Raw genomic sequence first — 22,766 nt, 5'->3', positions numbered from 1 at the left:
AACATTTAGAGACTGCACTCTTCTGTGGTGGGATATATGGCACACTTCTAGTATCTGAGTGATCATTTGAACATATAAACTTGAGGATGAATTTATCTTCAAAATCCAGCACTTACTCTTTTGAGCAGACTTGAATGTGGCATTACCCTTCTGTGATTGAAATAGGGCAGTGAACACAGGTTAAAAATAGGGCAGTGTCTTTTTACATAAAAAGTTCCAGAACTCCCTTAGCAGCAATCTTCATTTATGTCCAGCTGTTTAATGTCACAGGCCGCGTCTTCAAAATTGCTTCAGTGCCATCTGGTATAAATTTTACTTCTAGCAGTTTGCTTGCACATGGCATTACCAGTGTGGCACAAATTTGTGATGAGACCATATACAAGAAAAGTGAGTTCAAAATGTTGCCATAATGGGGTGCTGCTTGTCAACCAACGTGCTTCTTTCTACCTCTGACAAAATATGAGTGTTCTCTCCTAAGCCTCAATATGTACATCAATGTAAACTCCAGTTATCTGATAATGGGGATATTGTTGAAGGAGAGTGTGTAACTTATAAAACTATTCAGGAGTGGTGAGGATTTGTTGAAGCATATTTTATTGAAGCATACAAACTGTATTCCCTAGCAGTGTTTCTCATAAGTTCTTGTAGCAATCACTTCACCTTTCCTGTTTCTCTCAGCATGTGGGAAGATAGATATATACACAGAAACAACTTAACATGGGTACACTGCTGTCTTTGCAGCAACAGAATTAATTTTATTTTGCTTCTGCTCAGGTTCCAAGAAGGAGAGAGAAGTTTTTACAAAAGCATATACCAAGCTGTTTGGATGCGCTCCTCCATCTACATCAAATCGGGGGGCTGCAGCGGAGGCTGTGGGGGATGCCACTGAATTAGCCAACGTAAATGTCTCAGGAAAATTCAAGATCATTCAATCCATTCATTTTGGTGAGGATGCCAATCTGATCCTCATCCTCAAAAACTCAAGCACAGAGCATGCCAAGAATGTAGTGGTGAGCATCTGCGCCTCATCCGTGCTGTACAATGGGAGAGTGACGAGTGAGGTCTCTGGGGAGAAAACATCAGTCAAGCTTGGTCCTGCTGAAGGTAATTTATCATAGAATTTGTTTCTTTCCACTTAATTTCTTTAACATTTCAATAGTTAGGCACAGTGTGGTGGTTGGCCTGCCTCAGGATCTGATTTAAAATGTATGTGTTATTTATGGAAGATCAAAAAATAAAATTTTACAGAGCACTCATTTTTGTCAATTGCTGTATCTTTACAGAAAAGGAGATTCCATTTACGGTTACTTATGGCCAATATGAACAGTATTTGTCAAAAGATGATCACAATGTCCACTTCAATGCTGTCTGTGAAGCTGAAGGGCAGGCACCATTTCTGGTGCAAAAGACAATCACATTGGAACACCCTCCAATTAGCCTCCAGGTGAGAAATGAACCATGGGGCTTTATAAACAGGAAGTGTGATGACTGAGATACATATGGAGTGTGATATACGGCAAGCAATATTTACATTTGTCGGGTTGTTGTCATTCTAGGACCCAATGCCTACCAGTCACGTCATTCTTGTAACATCTAACCAATAATGAAACCCCTCCTTACTATTTGCGCCCATGTTTGTCTGTCTATAAAGCAACCTGCATTGATCCACATTCATAAGATCCTTCTATCTCAGTTGTAACCTGCTCACTTTTTGCTCCTGTTCCACAACTTGTATCCATGTAGTCTCTTTCCGCTTTTTTTTTGCTTCATTGTTTGAGCTGTTTGTTTCTTACTTTCTGTTTCTTTACAAATCGTCCTCTCACCATTCTAAATTATCTGGGTTATACCCCCTTTGTTTAAGACAGTAATTCTTACTTCCCATCCAGTGACTTCTCTGACGTTCACCTCTCTCCCTTTGTTTATCTTATTCTTGGCAGTGTGTTTCTTTTACTGGTCTCCCCGCACTGAGTTTATCTTCCATGGTAGTGTGTCTGAAATTTGAATAAACTTCACTAGCCTACTTTGATGAATTTTCGGGCTCATTGCCAACCTTTCAATTCTACTGCTGATTCATAGTGACACCAAATATGTTTCCATTACATTGTTCCTGAGAGCTGATTGTAACTAAACTGAGGAAATTTGCTGATGGTTTTAGTTGCTGAAAAGTAGATTAAGTGTAGTGTCCCTGTGAGCAAATAATTTAATCAGCTTCAGTTTTAGTGGTGTCTTCAAAGAAGGGTTCTTATTTCCTGGGTGCAGCTGATCTGGCACAGTTTGCAAAACACTAATCACCTTGTGACCTTTCTGATACATTGAATAGAGAACACATTGGCATGGACATTATCCTATTCTCTTAGATATCTCCATTGTTATAGTAGTAAAACACAAAGTTTAGTCTGAGGGTTGAATACAATAGAATGAAGATATGGTAGTCCTTCTAGGATCAATATCCTGTCTGTCTATAGTCAATGCATTAAAAGTATATATTACGTTTAGCATACCTCTCTGTGAACAACCACATTCCTTCCCGGTGGGTAGCCTGAATTGTGGGGATGTCTCATCTCTCTGCAAAAATCAGGCCATAATACAGTATTACTCAGTTACCTCTCCGACCCTTTTTGTGGGCTTGTCTGCCAAGCTAAAATAACAAGAGTATACAATGAAATGTAGTTAAGTGCTTCTATTATCAAAAAGAGACCAAAGCCAGTGTAGATTAAGCTAAAAATATATTCACTTAAGATCCATGATTATTTTTCAAAGTGTGTTTAAGGAACCCTGAAATAAAAGGGAAGAGACAATTGAAGCAAGCAAAATGTTAAAAAAGTGTTATTGGTCTTATGCAGATAACACCATGCATTGAATAATCGCCCTTCACAATGTCAGTAGAATGAAGTATGTAAAAATATTTATGATGTCCCAAGGTTCAGTTCCTGTGCAATCATGCTGAAAACTAGTTGGTGATTTACAATAGTGACAGAGGAACCTTGAGAGTGATGGTGAGCGTTGGAGGCAAGCATTATATTCTCAGAGATAGATCATGGACAAAAGAGTTATCCCCAAGAAAATTAGAGAAAACGCATGATGATACATTGTGTTTTTCGACCTGAAGAACATAGAAACCTTTCCAGTGGTCTCACTGATACCTGGTCCTTCCAAACCAACAAAGAAGAAATTGGCAGCGAAGCTGAAATATAAAAATAATGCATTTATTCACCTCAGATGAGGGAGACTATGTCACACAGAAGCCTTAGCAAGTGAATGAGGCAGTCTAAAGAGTACAGAAAACTGGGGCCTTATATATGCTTTGGGTTATATAGTCAACATAAGACCAAGGGGCAGTCCTGGCTCATGTAAGCATGCAAAATGCCTAATATGGGCATGCAAGATCTGCTTGCTCTCCATACAGCAGCAAAAATAGCCTGACAGTTCTATACTAGGAGCAGGTGCATTCTACTAGCTAGGCCCTTCTGAGCATGTGCGAGGCTCTGAAGAGGGAAACAGCACATGGCGATCACATGGCTACCTAAAATGGCTGCCAAAATACAAAACAGCTTTCAGCTCTTGCTAACAAATCCCTGCAATATTTAACAGATGGTCCTTTTAGCATAAGCTAAAGACATTCCTATGGTCCAGTAGGATCATTGAAAATATTTGCACATTCATTTTCATAAATTTATCAATATCCTAATTCATTGCTAGGTGGGCATTTTCCATTCTAAACATTTCATTAAACGGGTATATATGAGGTATAAGCAGGAATATCATTTTTCTTGTCCTAAGCAAATCCTAAAACCGTCTAGTAAAAACATTTTCAGGGCTACTTGTCCATTTTCCTTTTATGAGGGCTAGAACATCAATTTAATACATTTGGGAAAGGGCAAAGTCACATTTTTTAATTGCTCAGAAAAGTGTTTTTCGTGCATAATAAATGTAACTAATTCAAATATTAAACCAACTAAACAGATTATTACAAAAACAATCCTGGTTCCAAGGGACCAGGAGGACCACACAGGGCCATGAGAATTAGAACGAAGAGCTGCAAAGGGCTGCTCCTCCCCAAAAACGGGACATCCAAAGGGGTACATTATTGACAAGAAAAAGAAGAAGTCCTTGGGGAAATTGAAGCTGCTGTACAACCAAGCCAGAGGGGAGTCTTCTCCCTGTGCCCGTTTGAGCCTCACAGGCAGGCTCTTGTTGTTTCCACGGTGGAGCTGCACAACTCGCTACTCAAGAATCACAGCCCAGTTTCAAGAAAAAAGTCTCTTCTTTCAGGACAGGGCAGTCACCCACCAGGGAAAATGCTCTTACCGATCCTGTCCAGTGTCTCAGGCAGTGCACCAGTTTTCTTCACTTCAATCTAACAGGCACCAGAGACACCGCACCTGTACCCTAAACTCAAGTCCTTCCCTAGCTCCTGTATTGCTCTGCTGGCGAGCTGCTCATTCATTGGGGCCAAACATTGCATCCAGTGTGCTCAAGCACCTCTTGACCAACAAAAAAAGGTGCAAACGTGCATTCACTTTAGGACCAGGATTCAGAGGCCTGATGCTAGAATCTCTGAAGCAACCATTGTTTCAAAAGGGGTCACCTCACACAAAGCCTCCTCGCCATTCTGGTTGGTCTGTGACTCTCAGCTGGGCATTAAAAACTCTATTCACAATATTTCCTTTCTGATTTGTGACCCCGTCTTTCGCCCAAGACAGTGGCAGGGGTACATACTTCATTCCAGGGCTTCCGCCTTCACTGAGGTCCTAGTTGCCAGCAAAGCCTGTGCTGGTTACCTTCACTTTGGCTTCAAGCTGGACTGGTACTGACGCTGACTCCGCAGGCTGAATCTGATGTCCGAGCCCCTCTGGCAATGGTTGTAAGGCCATTGAGGAGAAGTGTGGCTCAATGGTTAGAGCGGCAGACCCTGATGCAGAGGTCTAGCCCGGGACCAGGGTTCAATTCCCAGCCTCTGCCAGTCTTGGGCTCAAAATTCCACGGACCTGATAATTCACGCCTCGTGCCTATTCCAATCATGGAGTCCCACTCTTCAACTCTGGGCAATAGCTTGCTTAATCTCCACAACGGCCCCCACAACGCTAAGGATGCCTGGCCTCCACCTTGGGGGTGCCCAGGAGTGGACGCCTCACAGGGAAAGCCAGGATGGGTTCCACAGCGGTATTCGTACAAGCACCTTGAGACCCTTGCGGGTGAGTAGTGCGCTATACAAGTATCAATTTACAATTTACAATCTACAATTTAAGGCAGCAAATATCTATTGGTGGACAGAACAAAAAGTCTTTAGACAAGGCACAGAAACAATCTATCAACAGAGACGATAGTCCCAGAATGCTTCCTATTCTTGGGACGCCCCATATATTAGCAAGGCACTCAAGAACACTTTCATGTATCTGTGTGAGAGTAAAAAAAACAACATCCTGGACCTATTGGCAAGTATAAAAGGAACTCTTTGGTGAACTGACAAGAGTAATACATCACCCAATCCCAAGCAGCCAAGGAAGTCTGTTAATTAACTAAATTGTGAGGAAAAGAGAAAAACAACACAGACATACCCTAAATCCTTACATTTGGTGTATTCCTGTGTACTAATCTGAAAACCCTAACAAAAAGGAAATGTTCTACACTTCATAAACTTTACATTACTTGTTCAGGACTGCAGACACTTCTAAAATGATTCTTCAAAAGCACCTATATTGTACGCTTAGGACCATGCTCTCATGTCTCAAAACTGCTAATTTAACAGGGGTTCTTATCTATAAAACAACATTTCCTTCAACACATTTTTTGCTAAGGATCACATGGGCATCTTCCCTGCATTCTACTTTTCATGATCCAAACTATGCAACATCAGCTCTAATAAGGACTGTCAGTTTATTTACACAGACTAGCTAATAAAAGCTAGCAATGCCCTTGCAAAACTATGTAGCATGAGAATAACATGCAATAATGGTGTTATCACCTAAGACTTGTAGAACAAAAACTACCTACATCTAGTTCCCCTTAAAGATCAAAATAAGGGAACACCAATCTAGACTACTGATCCTATCATAATTTCATCAAACAGGATGGGCAGTAACATAACATATATTCTTATTCATTTTATTAATGCTAACAATGTTTACAACAGTATTACTGAATAGCCAATTAAATGTCTCATTGCTATTTCACAGACAACTTAGACAGGCTAAAAAAAATTGAGAAAAAGAGAGAGCAACATACGTTTTACCTTGCCTTAATTTGTAGAGGAGATAGCCTCCGTCCCCCATTTTGACAGTAGGAAACCTGAAACAGGTTTCACTTCTGTCAACACTATCAACCCATTTTTGTAGCAACTGAGCATAAACAAAATTATAGGAGGTACATAGCACTTTTGAAAGAGCTAAAAAAAAAACATGAATACCCAAACCCCAATCCTTTTAGCAAATGTACAAGTGTAACATGAGGGCGAATTAATTCAAAGTAAATGTCATTGCCTCAGCTTTTTTACAGTAATCCTCAGACTAAAAGTATTAGTGCTCTATAAATATATGGCAAAGCGTATCTGTTAATCAAAAGTTCACATATACCATTCATATGAGTACATAAAGTGCTTGCTTTTGCAAAAAAAAGTAAAACTTCTCCTTTTCTCCCCTGTCGTCTTTCAAAAAGTTTCAGAAGTCAAAATGTCACAGCAAACTTTACTCTGGGAGCCATGCTAGGCTTCTAAATATAGAACTGATATTTAACTCTTCCCAGCTGTTCTATTCTGTGTGCAAGGCTGAACAGCAGACCCATTCCCCTGTTTGTCAGTTTACAGTTACAAAAAATAACTTCTGCTGTTTTTTATACATATTTTCAATTATAAGCAGTGTGCAATATACTTGTCTAACCATATAGAAGTCAGCTATTTGTATCATACCTAAATGTATGCATTTACTGAAGCATAAGGCATTTTAAAAGCTGCTCTGAATTGCAGATTTTTTTTTAAATTAGTGAATTTTGCCCAATTTTGACTTTGATATTTGGGGCACTTAACCCTTTCGATGCTGATGACGAGCTCAGCTCGTCATCACCCACGGGTGTCGTGTGCTGATGACGAGCTGAGCTCGTCATGCAAACAGCAAAAATGATCATTTGCAGCACAGCGCAAAAATCACCGCAGCAGCGATGCGGTTAAAAATGAATATCCTATATTTTTTCTGCATAATAGCCATCCTCAGAATGTTGTCTACAAATCCCAGAGATTGGACATTAAAAATATCATATATACCGTTATAAAAATGAGTTTTTTACGCCTGCGCAGAGTGATATTTCATATACAAAATTCCTCATTAGGCGGTACAACACAACTTAAATTTAATTTTAATGCTAGGAGGTAACAGTATGATTATTAAGCTTTATAAATATAAAAAAACAAATTTAAAAGCACTTATTTTTTAAAATAATTTTTTCATAATTAATAATTGTTTTTTTTTATGAAACCAATCATTTTTAATACTTCCACATATGAAAACATAGCTGCATCCCTTGCCTATCATATTTAGACACATTCATTCATAAGCCTAAGCACAGAAACCTAACTTTAAACATGAAACATTTTGAGCCACTTTTTTTTAAAAGGACAGTCATTATTTAACATCAGAACAAAGAATGTGCTTATGGAAAAAGTATTTAAGAAAGGAAATCCTTACTTTAAATGTTTTCCTGTTATCCAAAATAATGAACCAGATTTTTGTAACTTTTTAAAACAGCAGTCTGAAATGCAGGGTTTTACACTGTGTTTAACTGACAAAATCCTAGCTGAGTTAACATTCCTGTCTCTCCGTGGCCTACAATCAAAACAACAGCTGCTGCTCAGGGGCAGTTAAAACACAGCTGTTGGAAAGCCTTTTTTTAGTGTTGAAATGTAAGCATGGTGACAGTCTATTTAAAACTGAGGCATTTCAATGCATGTTCTATAATATGTGTTTTAGTTTAGTGAAAATTTACTCAGATGATGTGTTGGCCTGTTTATATCTAACACAATGTATCTAAGGAAAATGTAACATTTTATAATTGTTTATTTATTGCAAAACACACAATTTCGTTTTTGAGGCCTATTTTATTCCTATTCAATGTGAATTCTAGTTTTATCTTTTAAGCATTAGTAGTTTGTACATGTGCATAGTTGTTTGCTCTATAACTTTAATAGTAACATGCAGTTATTTAGCATATCATATGGTTCATTTCTGGATTTTTATTTAATTTGTATTTAATACTAATTAAATTACATTTTGCATAACAGACTGAGGACAGCAAGAAAACACAAACAAACACATTGTGCTAATTTCAGACATATACAGAAGGGGTCATACACTCAGAAAACATGATACAACGCGCTTAAGGCTAGCAATCCTGACACAAAGAGCACAATCGCTATTTACTCACAGAAGTATCACTAATGGGAAAACCACAAACCACATAGACATTTAAACACACGATTAACCCACAGATCAACACTTAGGACAGAAGCAAAGGACAGCCCACAGACTGTACTTAAACCAAACCATTTGTAAATACTAGTTGTAAGTCATATTTAAAAGAAGAGTTTCTCAATAGTATTCCAAAAGACCGCAAAAAAAAGCCCAACAGACTGTTTTATTTTCAAGTAGCCAAAATACACTCAATTCATTAACTTTGGCTGGCAGAACGCCAAAAAATCACTCTGCATCTCTCCATTTATAAAAGTGCGCAGAAAAGGATCCTTTTTTGTATTATGTCCATATTTGAATTCCTGGGGGATGCAGAATCACCAAGGAAGAAATATATTTTTATACCTAAAGCTATTTAGGTATTCCCTCAGGGGAGCCGTCTAATTCACTTCATATCTCACTATGGTACCTCCAAAAAGAAACACATTCTTCGATGTGTGCTCGAAACAGGCATGCCAAAAATATTGCAACATATGCAAATATTATAATCAAAGTAGCACTTAAGGTACTCTTGTACTGTGTGCCGTTCAAATCAATTCAAAACAGAGAAAAGTCTCCTCATTACCTGCCTACATAAATTGCAATTTATATATTACATACATACAAGTGCAAATATTGGCCAATTATACAAATCAAAAGCCACAGTAAGTGTTACTAAACTACCTTACCAATCCAAGGCATCAAGAACCAACAGCAAGTGCCGCAGAACAACTCTTACCAATCAAATGGTGTCCAAATTCTAACTGCCAAGTTCTGAATGACCTAACGTTGGTTTTTTTTTAGAATACTGACGCCAAAAAGGTTCTCAGTCAGGAATGGTAAACATGTGGAGAATCAAAATCAGGAAGATCAGAAATATACTGGGATGCAGAGATAGAGCAACCCCAGAATCTCCGTGCACAGAGTACTTCCTTAGTAGAGTCCTGTCCTGTCCTCCGCAGAAGATTTCTGTCTCCTGACAAGATCACTCACTTAAATAGCCACTTCACTGATGAGGTCCATGTTGGAGCGCCATTTGAAGAACATAGACACCTTCTCAGGGGTCTCACTGATACCTGGCCCTTTCAAACCAACAAAGAAGAAATTGGCACAGAAACTGAAATATAAAAAGAATGCATTCATTCATTCATTCATTCACCTCAGATGAGGGAGACTATGTCACACAGAAGCCTTAGCAACTGAATGAAGCAGTCTAAAGAGTACAGATAACTGGGGTCTTATATATGCTTAGGGTTACATAGTCAGCTTAAAACCAAGAAGCAGTCCTGGCTCATGTAAGCATGCACAATGTCTAATATGGGCATGCAAGATCTGCTTGCTCAACAAAGAAGGAGGAGAATTACTTCTCCATACAGCAGCAAAAATAGCCTGACAGTTCTATACTAGGAGCAGGTGCATTCTACTAGCTAGGCCCTTCTGAGCATGTGCAAGGCTCTGAAGAGGGAAACAGCACATGGCGAGCACATGGCTACCTAAAATGGCTGCCAAAATACAAATGGCTTTCAGCTCATGCTAACAAATCCCTGCAATATTTAACAAACCAAATTGCCAAATAATTGGCTTCAAAGGTAGAGATGTTACATGAAGTTCAGCAGTGGATCCTATGACATTTCCCAATACTTCATAATGTGGCAAGCATGCAAAGACCTTTCCAAGCTTAGTGGCTCATTCGGTCCTCAAAGTGTATTTGACAAACTAAGGAAAACCAACTTTATTTAGTCAATATCTTAAAAAGTTTTTTCTCAAACATCAGCTTGCAATTTTCTGAAAATGAACACTAATGGGCATATGTATAAGCCCCTATCGCCACGGGAACGTCACTTTTTGTGCCATTCCCATGACGATAGGGGCCTTGCCTAGTATACAAAGCAGCATTAAGCCATTTACTGTGGCTTAACGCTGCCTTGTACAGAAGGCACCCTTTCACGCTATGTTTAGCGAACGTGAAAGGGGCGTGCAGTGGGTGTTGTGGTGGGCGTTCCATCGCAACACCCATGTTTTTGACGCTGACCCCTATGTACAAGGGTGGGGTACATAGGAGGCAATGCCAAAATTAGGACCTGGAAAACCCTGGTCTTAAGTTCGTGAAAAGAGGGGAAATGGTTTATTACTGCTCATATTTGCAATATTCTCATGTTTGCTGCCTTTTGCAGCACACATGGAAAAAGCAAAATGCCAAGGGTTGTTTATGTGCAGGAAGGTGCCCCTTCTTGTACATAACCAAACCGTTTAAAAAAATTCAATTTTGTAACTTTCATGTGTGCTGCATGAAGCATACAGACATCAAAGTTACAAAATGGCATTTTAGCATGGTTTATGTGTAGGAAGGGACACCTTCCTACACATAACCAATCCTCCCCTGTACACAGACAGCCTTGCACTCTGGTGGCCACTTCTATTGTACATATCCTGTAGTAGGTAGTGTATCTTTAGCCTCCTGGGCTTAAAGGCACGCTCCGCCCCTTCACAAACACAAGGCTGCACCATATTTACAAGAATGTGGTCCAGCCTTACGTTTCCCCCTTAGATGGCGCTAAGAAGATTCTATCACAAAGAAAAGTCATTTGGGTAAAGAACTTTAACAGCATGACTCATTTGGGTTGGAAGGGTAAACTTGACATGAGTTGTTTTCTATAGGTCGCATTTTTTCATATTGGTTTTTTGACATACTTCTAGTCTAAGCATAGATTTTTCAGAACCTTAAACCACTGACATACGAAATAATACATTTCACATTATGTCTCAGGCTACTAGATGGGACATGGACTTAGAGAGGCATGCAACAGACAATGTTTTAAGTATAGAGATGTATATACAATGTATCATTATTGTAATCATGAAATTGAAGTTGTACATGCAAAACAATCATGTGGGATTAATGCAATTAAGAGAATGATGTTTGCATTTGCATGCTCCATAACTAACTGCTGTGGACTTGATTTTAATCAAAACCTTTTAGGAAATTTACTTGGATTTGATGTATGAGGTGAAGAGCACACTGATTGTCAGATAGTGATAGGATTCAGATTCATGAACATAACATGTGGCATACTACTTGACGTTAGGTATGTTCAATGATGTTGATGTTACCAGGGAACCAGTAAAATGAGAAGTTCTTGGAAAGTTGTGTGAGTTTTTTGGGTTTTCAAATAATATTGGGTTGTTCGGGACATCTGCCTTACACTACCGGATTGCATACTGCCCCTGATGAACTCCTCCCTCAGCACCAGCACGGTCCCCAGCTTCTTCAAGGAGGCCACTCTCTTGGCCCTGCTGAAGAAACCAGGTGCGGACCCCGCTGATTCCTCCAATTACCGTCCCATCTCCCTCTTGCCCTAACTGTCAAAACTCCTCGAGGCTCATGTTACCCGTTGTCTCTCAAATTTCATTGAGAATTCTGGGTATCTTGAACCTAACCAAGCCGGCTTTAGGCCGGCCCATTCCACCGAGGCAGTTATCTTGCCAGTATTGGACGCCTTGAGGGGGAATGCTGACAACGGGTCTCCCCAGGCCCTCGTGCTACTAGATCTGTCGGCCGCCTTCGACACGGTGGGCCATCACATCCTTCTCCACCGTGTCGGACAGGCCGGCATTCAAGGTCCTGCCTTCAACTGGATTGAGTCTTTTCTCGTCGGCAGAACACAAGCTGTTTGTTTGGGCCCTTTCACGGCAGCCAGGGCATCTACAACCTGTGGAGTCCCTCAGGGCTCCTCCCTTTCCCCCCTTTTATTCAATTTATATCTCCGGCCACTGATTCACTCGCTCAAAAACTGGGACATCACAGTATTCAATTATGCGGACGATCTGCAGATTATCTTCCCCCTTGAATCTCCTGATGCCGCCACAAGCTTTCAAGCAGCCATGACCCATATACAACTGTGGATGAATCACAACCAACTGAAATTAAATCCAGGGAAAACTGAACTTATCCTTCCTGGTAATAGCCCAGCATTCTGGGGCCCTCAATTTTGGCCCACGGACCTGGGCTCCCATCCCGCCCCAGCAAGCACGGTCAAGAGCTTGGGGGTCATCTTCGATGTAGAGCTCTCCCTCAAGGCCCAAGTAGGTGCTGTGATCTCCTCCTGCGTGTTCCAATTGCGAAAAATCCGCAGAATAGCCCATCTACTCCCACACGCGGCATTAGTCCAGGTCGTGATCTCCCTAGTGCTATCCCGCCTCGACTTTACGAATTCCCTCTACTATGGTCTTCCCCAGTCACTGCACCACCGTCTCCAAATTGTACAGAATCAGGCTGCCAGACTCATCCACAAAACCCCAAAGTGGGAATCTGCGAAACCACTACTGCAAAAACTCCACTGGTTACCAGTCGTGGAAAGGGCGGCTTTTAAGATTGGCGGCATGACCTTTAAAGCCCTCCACTGCACCAGTCCGGAGGATTTCCTTAAAACCCTGATCACGCAGCACCTCCCGGCGCGCAATCTTCGCTCAGCGCATCTTCACCTACTGGTTGCCCCTAAAGTAAAACTTAATAAGTTTGGCGGCCGCAGGTTTGCTTATCTGGCCCCTAAACTCTGGAATTCTTTTCCTCTTTCAGTTAAATCTAGCGGCTCCTTATTGAATTTTAGGAAACTTTTGAAAACTCGGCTCTTCACCCAATCTGGTTAACTCTGCCCCTGCAATCTCTGTACTCTTTCTTTCAGCGCCAGGAAACTTATGGTGTCAGTGCGCTTAACAAATTCCACTTAAGGGGAGGAGCTTCGCGGGCAACCAAGATGGCCCCGTAAGCTCGGAGCTCCGCAGACCTTCCGATCCTCCTCATATATCCTGTCTGAAATCCTGATCCACGCGGGTGGATTCTTATTGCTGGTGGTCTACTGAGGCGGGAGCTCCCTTCCGCCTTCGAATCGGTGGTTCCTACGCTAAGCTACTTCGAGTTGAACTCCGTGCCAGGGCTGTGCCATTGTCTCTCCGGTCTCCGCCACTCTGCACGATTGGACTGCGTAGTGACTGGCTGCTGTCCCTACTGGCGGAGTGCTAGTGTCTACAGTGCTCACTTCCATCGGCCTGGTCTGCCTGTCTAGCTCGGATTTTCTCCCTGGCTCGCTGGGCTCAGGCTTGGCTGGTGCAGCTCTTTGTCCTCATCGGAACCATCATGGCGGGCAGAGGGGACCCCGACAAGACGTCGAACAAAGGCGTTCGCGGAAAAGCACAGACGCAACAGAATAGGATTGAGCGGTATGTCCAGCCGAAGACACCGCCTGCCACGGGGTCTTCTGCTAAAAGCCTTCCATCTATGGGCTCGCCTGACGGCTCCGAGCCTACCCTAAGCGACATTATGGGGCCCATTACCAGTTTTCGGGCCGACATGCAGCAACAACATGAGATCTTGACCCACCAGGTGGACACTATGGCTGTTGATCTGACTCTCATCAGAGCCGACTTGGGCAAGACTAATGATCGAGTGAAGACACTAGACATTAAGACCTCCAGCCTAACAGCCGACGTCTCGGACCTGCAAACCGAGGTCCGGAACCTGCGGACGACTACGGACCACTTCTCAAGGCGGCTGGAGGACTTTGAGGGACGCGCCAGGCGGCAGAACGTCCGCATTGTCGGTGTTCCAGAGGGTTCAGAGGAAGCGGCGACGGACCTCTTTGTGGAGGACCTGATAAAGACCCATTTGGCACCGTCTGGTCTTAGTAACTTTTTCTCTGTGGAGCGTGCCCACCGGGTGCCGGGTGGCCCGCCGAAGGCGGGCGTGGCGCCTAGACCCATCGTGGCGCGGCTTCTCAACTTCCGAGACCGAGATGCGGTCCTACAGGCGTCCAGACGGCATGGGCCGCTTAAGTACCAGAACGCTGAAATACATTTCTATCCGGACTTTACTAGGGCTGTTCAGCGACAGCGTCAGAGCTACGCGGGTGTAAAACGGCGATTGCGAGACATGGGATATAAGTACTCTATGATGTTCCCTGCCAAACTCCGGATTGAGCATGAGGGCCATGCCCTGTTCTTTGACTTCACCGAGAATGTGAGTGAATGGTTGGACACTTTGTCGCCGCGTCGGGACGCTCAAGATGAACAAGATGGAGGTGCGGCTGGTGGCTCGGATCTATGAGACTTGGCTCTACTGTGTAACTTCGGCGTTTGGTGACCCCGCTTCATGAGACTGTCGGTACTGTTCTTAAGTGACCCTGTTGACTTTCCTGTCGCTACATGGAGGGTGGCGGGAGGTGTTCGTGGAGATTCCTTACTCCTCTGGGACTTTTTGTAGAGTAGTTTATGGGGCAACAGGCACACTGCTGGTTGGGGGGGCTTTTTAGTCTGATGCAGGGGTGCAGGGTGGGGGGTGCAATTACGCAAGTTTCTTTGTTTGTTCGTTCTTTCTCTCTTCTTTCCTCTAGGCAATGGGTCATGTTTACTGCTGTTTTTCACTTGCTGTTTGGGTTGGCTGGGGTTGGGTGGGGCGGACTACGGGACGATGGGGGGTAGGAAATTAAAAGTTATCAGTTGGAATGTTAATGGGTTGGGTGACCGTGTTAAGAGAGGGGTGGTGATTCAACTGCTTAAGAGACATATGCCCGATGTTGTGCTCTTACAAGAGACGCATTTGATTGGAAACTCGTGCAAAGCTCTTAACCGTAAGGGCTACAAGATGGTGGCCCACTCTGGGTTCTCTTCGGGCTCCCGGGGGGCGGGAATCCTGGTGCGTGCGTCCCTTCCCCTTGAGATAGACGTCACTGTGATTGATGAGAGGGGACGCTTCGCTGCAGTGGCGGGGAGATGGGAAGGGTGTTCCCTCGCGCTACTTTCGGTTTATGTTCCCCCAGGCCTACAATCTGGTACTTTCCAAGACCTTGGTGGCGCCATTTTTTCCTTGCCTGATGGTCTATTGATAATGGGGGGTGACTTTAACTCAGTCTGCTCTGGCTCCCTGGACCGCCATCCGCCGAGAGATCTCCGCAGTTCCCAACTGTGGCTGCCTTCCTTTCTTGACTCCATGGGTTTAGTGGACAGCTGGCGACTTCTGCATCCCGCGCTCCGCCATTTCTCCTTCCTTTCGAGTGCCCATGGTAGTCTTTCTCGTATAGACTACGTCTTTACCTTAGCTGCACATGCGCCTGCCGTGTCTGAGGCCCGTTTTTTGGCACGGGGCATTTCCGATCACTCCCCGTTGTGGGTCTCGTTTGATTTTAACGTCGTCCTGTCTGACCGGCCCGTGGCGGTTAACCCATGGTATTTCCCGCAATCTCAAAACTCGTACCCTCCTTGCTAAGGCCATCGACTTCTACTTCTCGGAGAATGTGGGCTCGGTTGGCTCGGCTGTTACCTTGTGGGAGGCATTTAAGACTGTGTTAAGGGGGGAGGATCTTGCTCTCAAAGCAGAGGCCAGAAGAGTCAGAGATGCCGACTCACGTGTATTGAAGAAGAGGTCTTGCGCCTCGAGTCCCGATTGGGGCCTGAGCCCGACCCCTCTCTTTTGCATGCCCTTTCCCTTAAACAGACGGAATACCATGATCTCGCCACGAATGCTGCCCTTACCCTGGCCAAGGAACAGCAGGGTTGTATCTACAACGTTGGCGACAAAGCTGGGAAACTGCTGGCTTGGCTGGACAGGCGCGAGATGGCTAGCCGCGTTGTGCCTGAGATCTTGGGCGAAGACGGGGTTACCGTCACGGACCCAAGTGCTGTTGCCAAGTCCTTTGCTGATTACTTCCGGGGTGTCTACACTTCCAACTCAGACCGCTCCGAGGCTGACTCGGCGGCGTTCCTCTCGATGATTGACCTTCCCTGTCTTTCCGAAGAGGACCGTGCCGACTTAGATCGAGACATATCCGCTGACGAGATCGCCTTAGCGATCCGTGCACTAAGGTCGGGTAAAGCGACTGGTCCCAATGGTATTCCGGTCGAGTTATATAAAATTCGACCGGATGTGGTATCCCCGTACCTGCGGACTATGTTTTTGAAGGCATTGGATGAGGGCCTGCTCCCCCTGGACCAGAGGCTGGCCACCATTGTGGTTATTCACAAAGAGGGAAAACCAAGGGACGTGTGCCGATCCTATCGCCCTATCTCTCTCCTCAATGTGGAGCCTAAGATCCTAGCCAAACTGCTTGCTACTCGACTGGTTGGAGTCATTGGTGAGTTGGTGCACCCGGACCAGTCGGGCTTCATTCCCCGCCGAAACACTGCCCTTAACCTGCGTCGGCTCCATGGTGTTATGGCCAGAGCCCACACCCTCGAGGAACCGGCGGTGCTTGCTTCTCTTGACGCCACTATGGCTTTTGACTCTCTTGAGTGGAGTTACCTCTGGGCTGTGCTGGCGAAGCTTGGGTTTGGACCGGTGTTTGTGAGTTGGGTGAAACTCCTTTACGCTTGTCCGTTGGCTAATGTCACAGTCAATGGCCGCGTGTCGGCGTCCTTTGCCCTTCACCGAGGTACCAGGCAGGGTTGCCCCCTGTCACCTCTCCTGTTTGTCCTGGCTCTCGAGCCGCTTGCGGCCATGCTGCGTACACACCCAGACTTACATGGCATTACCTGGGCCCCGGGCTTTGAAGATAGAGTTTCCCTGTACGCAGATGATATTCTGCTCTACCTCACTTCCCCCTGCAAGCCACTCATTGTGGCCTGCGACGTACTCAGGCTTTTTGGACGTCACTCTGGCCTGGTCATCAACTGGGCCAAGTCTTCTCTTTACATTCTAAAAGGGGACACACCGCGCCTCCCCAGAGGCTGCAATATCCAGATGGCCGGACAGGGCTTTAAGTACTTGGGGATATACATTTCCGGTAGTCCTAAAGCGCGATACGACCACAACCTGCTCCCCCCTCTCCAGCGGCTGCGGAGAGACGTGGATAGCTGGCGCAGACTCCCGCTCTCTCTCCTAGGCCGGGCAGCATTGTTCAAAATGATGTCTTTGCCCAGGTTCCTGTATGCCTTACAGAACACTCAGGACCCGGTTCCGGCCCGCTATTTTCGGGAGATTGAGAGTTTGCAACGGGCCTTGCTTTGGGATGGTCGACCCCGCGTCGCCATCCAGAAGCTTACGTTACCGTGGTACGATGGAGGCATAGCCCTGCCGGATGTGCGTCGGTACTACTGGTCCTCTCAGCTCACTGCTCTCAATCACGGCTTTTATGGCCCTATTGATAGTCCCGGCTACGCAATAGACAGGTGGCAACTACTATCGGGCCCTGTATTCAAGGTCCTTCGATCGGCGGCTGTCAGGCCCGACCAAGGCAGCGGTTCACATTTGGCGGACGATCACTAAAGCACAGGGCTGGCAGGGCAGACTGACCAGGTTTACCCCACTGTATGACTCTGATATCTTGGGCAGGCTGTGGCACACCAAGGGCTTCGACAAATGGGACCTCATAGGCATCTCCAGGGTGGACGATATGGTTATTAAGGGCGAAGTCAAGACCTTTCCTCAGCTGCAGGCCGAATACCGTTTGGGCGATTCGGAGTTTTTCCGCTACGCCCAGCTGAGACACGTGTTGCTCTCTGCCAGGCCGACGGAGGGAGAGATCCCCGAAAGCTCCCCCTTAGAGGACAGGATACTGGATGGCCATATACCTGACAGTGCTATTTCCCTGTCCTATAAAAAACTGATTAATGTTCACACTGATCTCCTCCTAGGGTTGCGAGACCAATGGGTGGCAGACGGCCTGGAACTTGACGATGAGGATTGGCAGAGTGCAGTGTCCTCCCCTAAGGAGGTCGCTATCTCCTCCCGTCTCCGACTGGTGCAATTCAAGATCCTGCACTGGGTGTATGTCACCGGCCCTCGACTCTTGCATATGGGATTCTCGCCCGACGGACTTTGTCGTCGAGGTTGTGGTGCTCTCGCAACCTTTTTACACATTCTGTGGGAATGCCCCGTCATTGCCCCCTACTGGGCGAGAGTGCACCGGATTATGGGGGAGGTGACTGGGGTGGTGTTGGCTGCAGAGGCTCGGAGGTGTCTCCTCAACGTTTGGGAACCGTCTGACCACAACACGACGCAGACTCGTTGGGTGACCCTGGGCAATATGGTTGCCAAGCGAGATATTGCTCAAAAGTGGGGTGCTGCTGCAGCCCCCCTGGTGGTACAATGGAAAGCCAACATGGATTGGTGCATGTTCCGAGAAAAGACGGTCTATGTAGCCAGAGGGAGGCCCCAGACATGGAATAAAGTGTGGGGGGCATGGAATGCATACAGGGGCGATGTGTGCCTGCCGCCGGAACCTGTCCCTCTGGACGAACACTTATCACCGTAACCTGTGACGCCAACTGTTTTATGCTGTTTGTACTTCTCCTGCTTTTTCCTCCTCCCCCCTTCCATCCTATCATTTATCCTCCTTTATCGATTCTCTACCTGTCCTCCTCTGCCTTCTGCCGACTCCCTGACGACTCTGAGGATTCCATTGCCACTCTCACGCGCCTCTGGGCGTTTCTTTTCTTGGTTTAGTTCTCTTTCTTAAAAAAATAAAAAACAACCTACAATGCTTTGATGTGAATCACCTTGCACTTTTCTCCTCCTGGTTCTATGCTGCCTTGCCTCCGGGATGTTAGGCTGAATAGCTGTGTGCTCTTTTATAATAAAGGTTTTAAAAATTCAAAAAAAAAAAAAAAAAAATTCCACTTAAGAAGATATGATAAGATAAGATGGCTGTCATTTGAATTTAAACTTTTTGGTCAATTATGAGTCCTTCTTTGCCATTTACCTGACTGTCAGACATAATTGCGATTTGTGTACATCATGTGCGGTGCACAATATGATGGTTGGTACAGTTAGTGACAACGTTGTTACTAGGGAACTAGTAAAACAAAATCTTAGTTGAAAGTAGTTTACGTTGGCCTGTTCATTGAACACCATTGGGTTGCACTATTATTACTTTAAGATGGCCGCCATTTGAAACTAAACTAGTTGGTTTATTACGAGTATGTCATTGCTGTTAATACACGGAAGATGTTGTTAACATGACACATTTAATGAGGTTGTAAACGTTATGGATGCTGACGATAAACTGCAAGTTGGTTTCTTCGATATTGCGGTGCCACATATAACAGGTACGCAGGCACGTGGCGATTATAAATTGAACAACAACGCGTTGAGTTTCTGTTTTGGCACAGGCATATTTATAACAGTTTTTGTTTTTCTAGTTTACAGTAGTATATGGAAGTAGCAACATAGGATAATAATCCATTAATGAAGATATTAACTATGACATATTTGGATGAGTGGCACATTGAGGGATGGTTACATTTGTTCAGTTTGGCATACAGTGTAAGTATATCATAGTATAGTATATCATGTGGAGAAGTGTGGCTCAGGGGTTAGAGGCAGCAGACCCGGAAGCTGAGATCGGCCCTGGACCACGGTTCAATTCCCAGCCTCGGCGGGTCTTGGGCTAAAAATTCCACGGACTCGATAATTCTCGCTCCAGTGCCTTCTCGACTCACGGGTTCACACTCTGCGACTCTGGGCAATAGCTTGCTTAATCTCTACAACGGCCCCTCGCGGCGGGATGCCTGGCTTTCACCTTGTGGATACCCTGCCGGGGTTATTTCACAGGGGAATACCAGGACGGGTTCCCTAAGCAAGCGTCGGGAAACCCACTGCGGGTAGCTGTGCGCTATATAAGCTCAAATACTTAGTTCGTTGGCATATTCTGGAGTTCATTGGCATAGTATGGCGGCGATAGAAGGACCATTACAGTGTTTTTGACTATTTTGGTCTTTTTCACTATTTTGGTGCAATAACAGCTGCTACTTCAGCACACAGGTCTCACACTTCGTATGCATGAGGCATGTAGATGATTGGGTAATTTCGCATAAACGTTTGTGTAACAGCTGTTGTATGCTTGTCCACTTGGGCATTAAGACAAGGGAAAGATTATTTGATGAGTTATTGGGAGTGTTAGGGTTTATGTTTTATGTTTTAATGCAGTGGCCCTTGAAGAAGGGACTGTGAGTGTCCCAAAATGCATAGGGCAGCAAACGAACCCGGATGTGGATTACACAGATGAGCAAACAACCACTTATTATGTTCTCAGAGAATGTTTTGAAGTTACATTTACATGTGAATTTGATGCCTGAAATGTAAATTTGATTGTGTGAATTCGTGGAAAGTAACCTAAATACATATACATGAGTAATTCGTGAAAAATGTTCGTGCTAAGATTTTTTTGGTCTTAATCTATGATGATTGGGGACGATTATTTGAGATTCCGGTTGACTTTGTAGCTATTCTGTATGTTAAACAAACAACGCAGTCCACACAGGTTTCTCAGGTAAATATTGACCTGAAATACTTTGGCAGTCACATAATAGGGGGATAGGCAGCTCTCTAATCCTGAATAGCACTCTACAATATGATTACAGAGAAAAAAATGTTTAAGGGAGAGGTTTATAAAGTTTTTTGTTTAAAAAGGGGATTAAGGTGTGCGCCTTTCATAATATTATTTGATCACAATGTAATACCATGAATCAACTGCCTTGGCATAACTGAAATACAGATGGTGGTTAAAGGCCCTGAGAGGGACGAACCTATTATCAGAAAAACAGACACTACACTGTTTCCTTTTTTCCCTTGACATACAAATCATCACTTGAGTCTAGGGTGCGTTCCCAGTACTCTCTGGAGGGTACATCGTATAGTAACTTAAGTGATCCGGTCCCACAGGTTAGCTAAAATTAGGCAGACGATGGGCAGAATGCTTTATACTATGACACATAGCTTCCCACTACGTTTGTATTTTTTTGCTTGACAATACAAATATCCCTGGTGTTAATGGAGCAATGCAGATACACTCAGTCGTCTGCTCCTAACTCATCTATGGTAGCTTAAACACAGATTTTGGGAGGAGGTCTAACAGTGATGTGCCTTACGCCATGAGCTGAACTTCATGGCATCTTAGTTGCTTCCATCTTTTGGGTGTGGCAGAACATGTCCTCCATATCTGCTCCACCCCAAAGGAGAGTAAAATTTCACATGTGAAGAGATTGTTAGATGAATATGGTCACGTTGTGGCCAATCCAAGGCCTGGATAGGGATCCTGTCAGACATAAATAGCATTGCGATTTGTGTATATCCTGTGCGATGCACAATATGACGGTTGGTACAGTTAGTGACAATGTTGTTACTAGGGAACTAGTAAAATAAAATCTTTGTTGAAAGTAGTTTACGTTGGCCTGTTCATCGAACACCATTGGGTTGCACTATTATTGCTTTAATATGGCCGCCACTTGAAACGAAACTAGTTGGTTTATTGCGAGTCCGTCATTGCTGTTAATACACGGAAGGTGCCGTTAACATGACTCATTTAATGAGGATGTAAACGTTATGGATGCTGACGATAAACTGCGAGTTGGTTTCTTCGATATCGCGGTGCCGTATATAACAGATATGGTATAAACATTTCCAATACAGACTTAAAATTGCATCAAGTGAGTGGGCAAAACAATTGCTCTGCTATTCAACCCTTCCCTAAGGGTTTTGGGAGGTTGACCCTGAAAAATATTGTGGAAAAGATGGCACTGCACGTTTTACAGTGCACTTTACCAAATATATTGGCTAAAACAAAAGGCTTTTAAGACTCATAAAATAGCGGATATACAATTGTCCCCAACTCAAAGTGAAATGGTTTTGCATCAGTTTTACATATGTTCTGGGAAAGAAATCCACCAAACATCCAAACACCAACATATCAGTTATATGAAGCACTCATATAGGCTACTGCCCCAGGGGAAAATACCTTAACACACATGCATATGTATGCAATTCAACGGAAGAGATGCCCAGCAAATGCAGATTGATGCCTCCAAATGTTGGTCATGTTCTGCCACAATGTGAAATAATATTCCACAATGAAAACAGGAGGAGCACCATGTCCAGGGCGGACTACAAAAGGAGGTAAGTAGATGTTTGCCAGGTGTCTGTAGGTGACAGCCAACAGATAAACAGGCATGCTTTCCCATGCACCTTGACCAGTCCCAGCCCTACAGAGAAACTTACGGGAAGTTAGGCAGTCCAAATAGATTAATACTGTCTCTTTTCCTCTGGACTGCTTACACTGCAAGTCTCTGAGACCCTAGATTCTTGGCATTGTGATGACTGGACTTTTAACATTGGTGGCATTCATCTCCCATCACACATTGTACAGACTCATTCTCAACCCTGATTCACTGGTACACTGGAGTTGGATGATTTCCTGGAAAGAAGGATCTTAAAATTCCACTGCTAAAAATAAAGTTTGCCAGATATTGCTTGTCTAGTTACGATCAAGTGCTGGACGTTTTTTTAAAGAAGGGAAGTGACCCCCTGCTGGTGTTATGTAGCCTGGTACTGAACAGAGACTCAGAGGT

At 44.3% G+C, this 22,766-nt stretch overlaps 1 protein-coding gene across 1 annotated transcript in view; it reads left to right on the top strand.

Moving 5' to 3' along the window:
• Positions 1-22,766, top strand: part of LOC147705973 (protein-glutamine gamma-glutamyltransferase E-like) — a 307,618-nt gene that overhangs the window by 272,783 nt on the left and 12,069 nt on the right. The window contains exons 10-11 of the mRNA XM_086932430.1: positions 775-1,104; positions 1,284-1,444. Of these exons, the coding sequence (XP_086788556.1) occupies positions 775-1,104; positions 1,284-1,444 (491 nt within the window). The remainder of the gene's footprint in view (positions 1-774; positions 1,105-1,283; positions 1,445-22,766) is intronic.

This window comes from Lissotriton vulgaris, chromosome 7, assembly GCF_964263255.1.
Source record: "Lissotriton vulgaris chromosome 7, aLisVul1.2, whole genome shotgun sequence".
Lineage (NCBI taxonomy): Eukaryota > Metazoa > Chordata > Amphibia > Caudata > Salamandridae > Lissotriton > Lissotriton vulgaris.
This window is presented reverse-complemented; position numbering and strand designations above follow the sequence as displayed.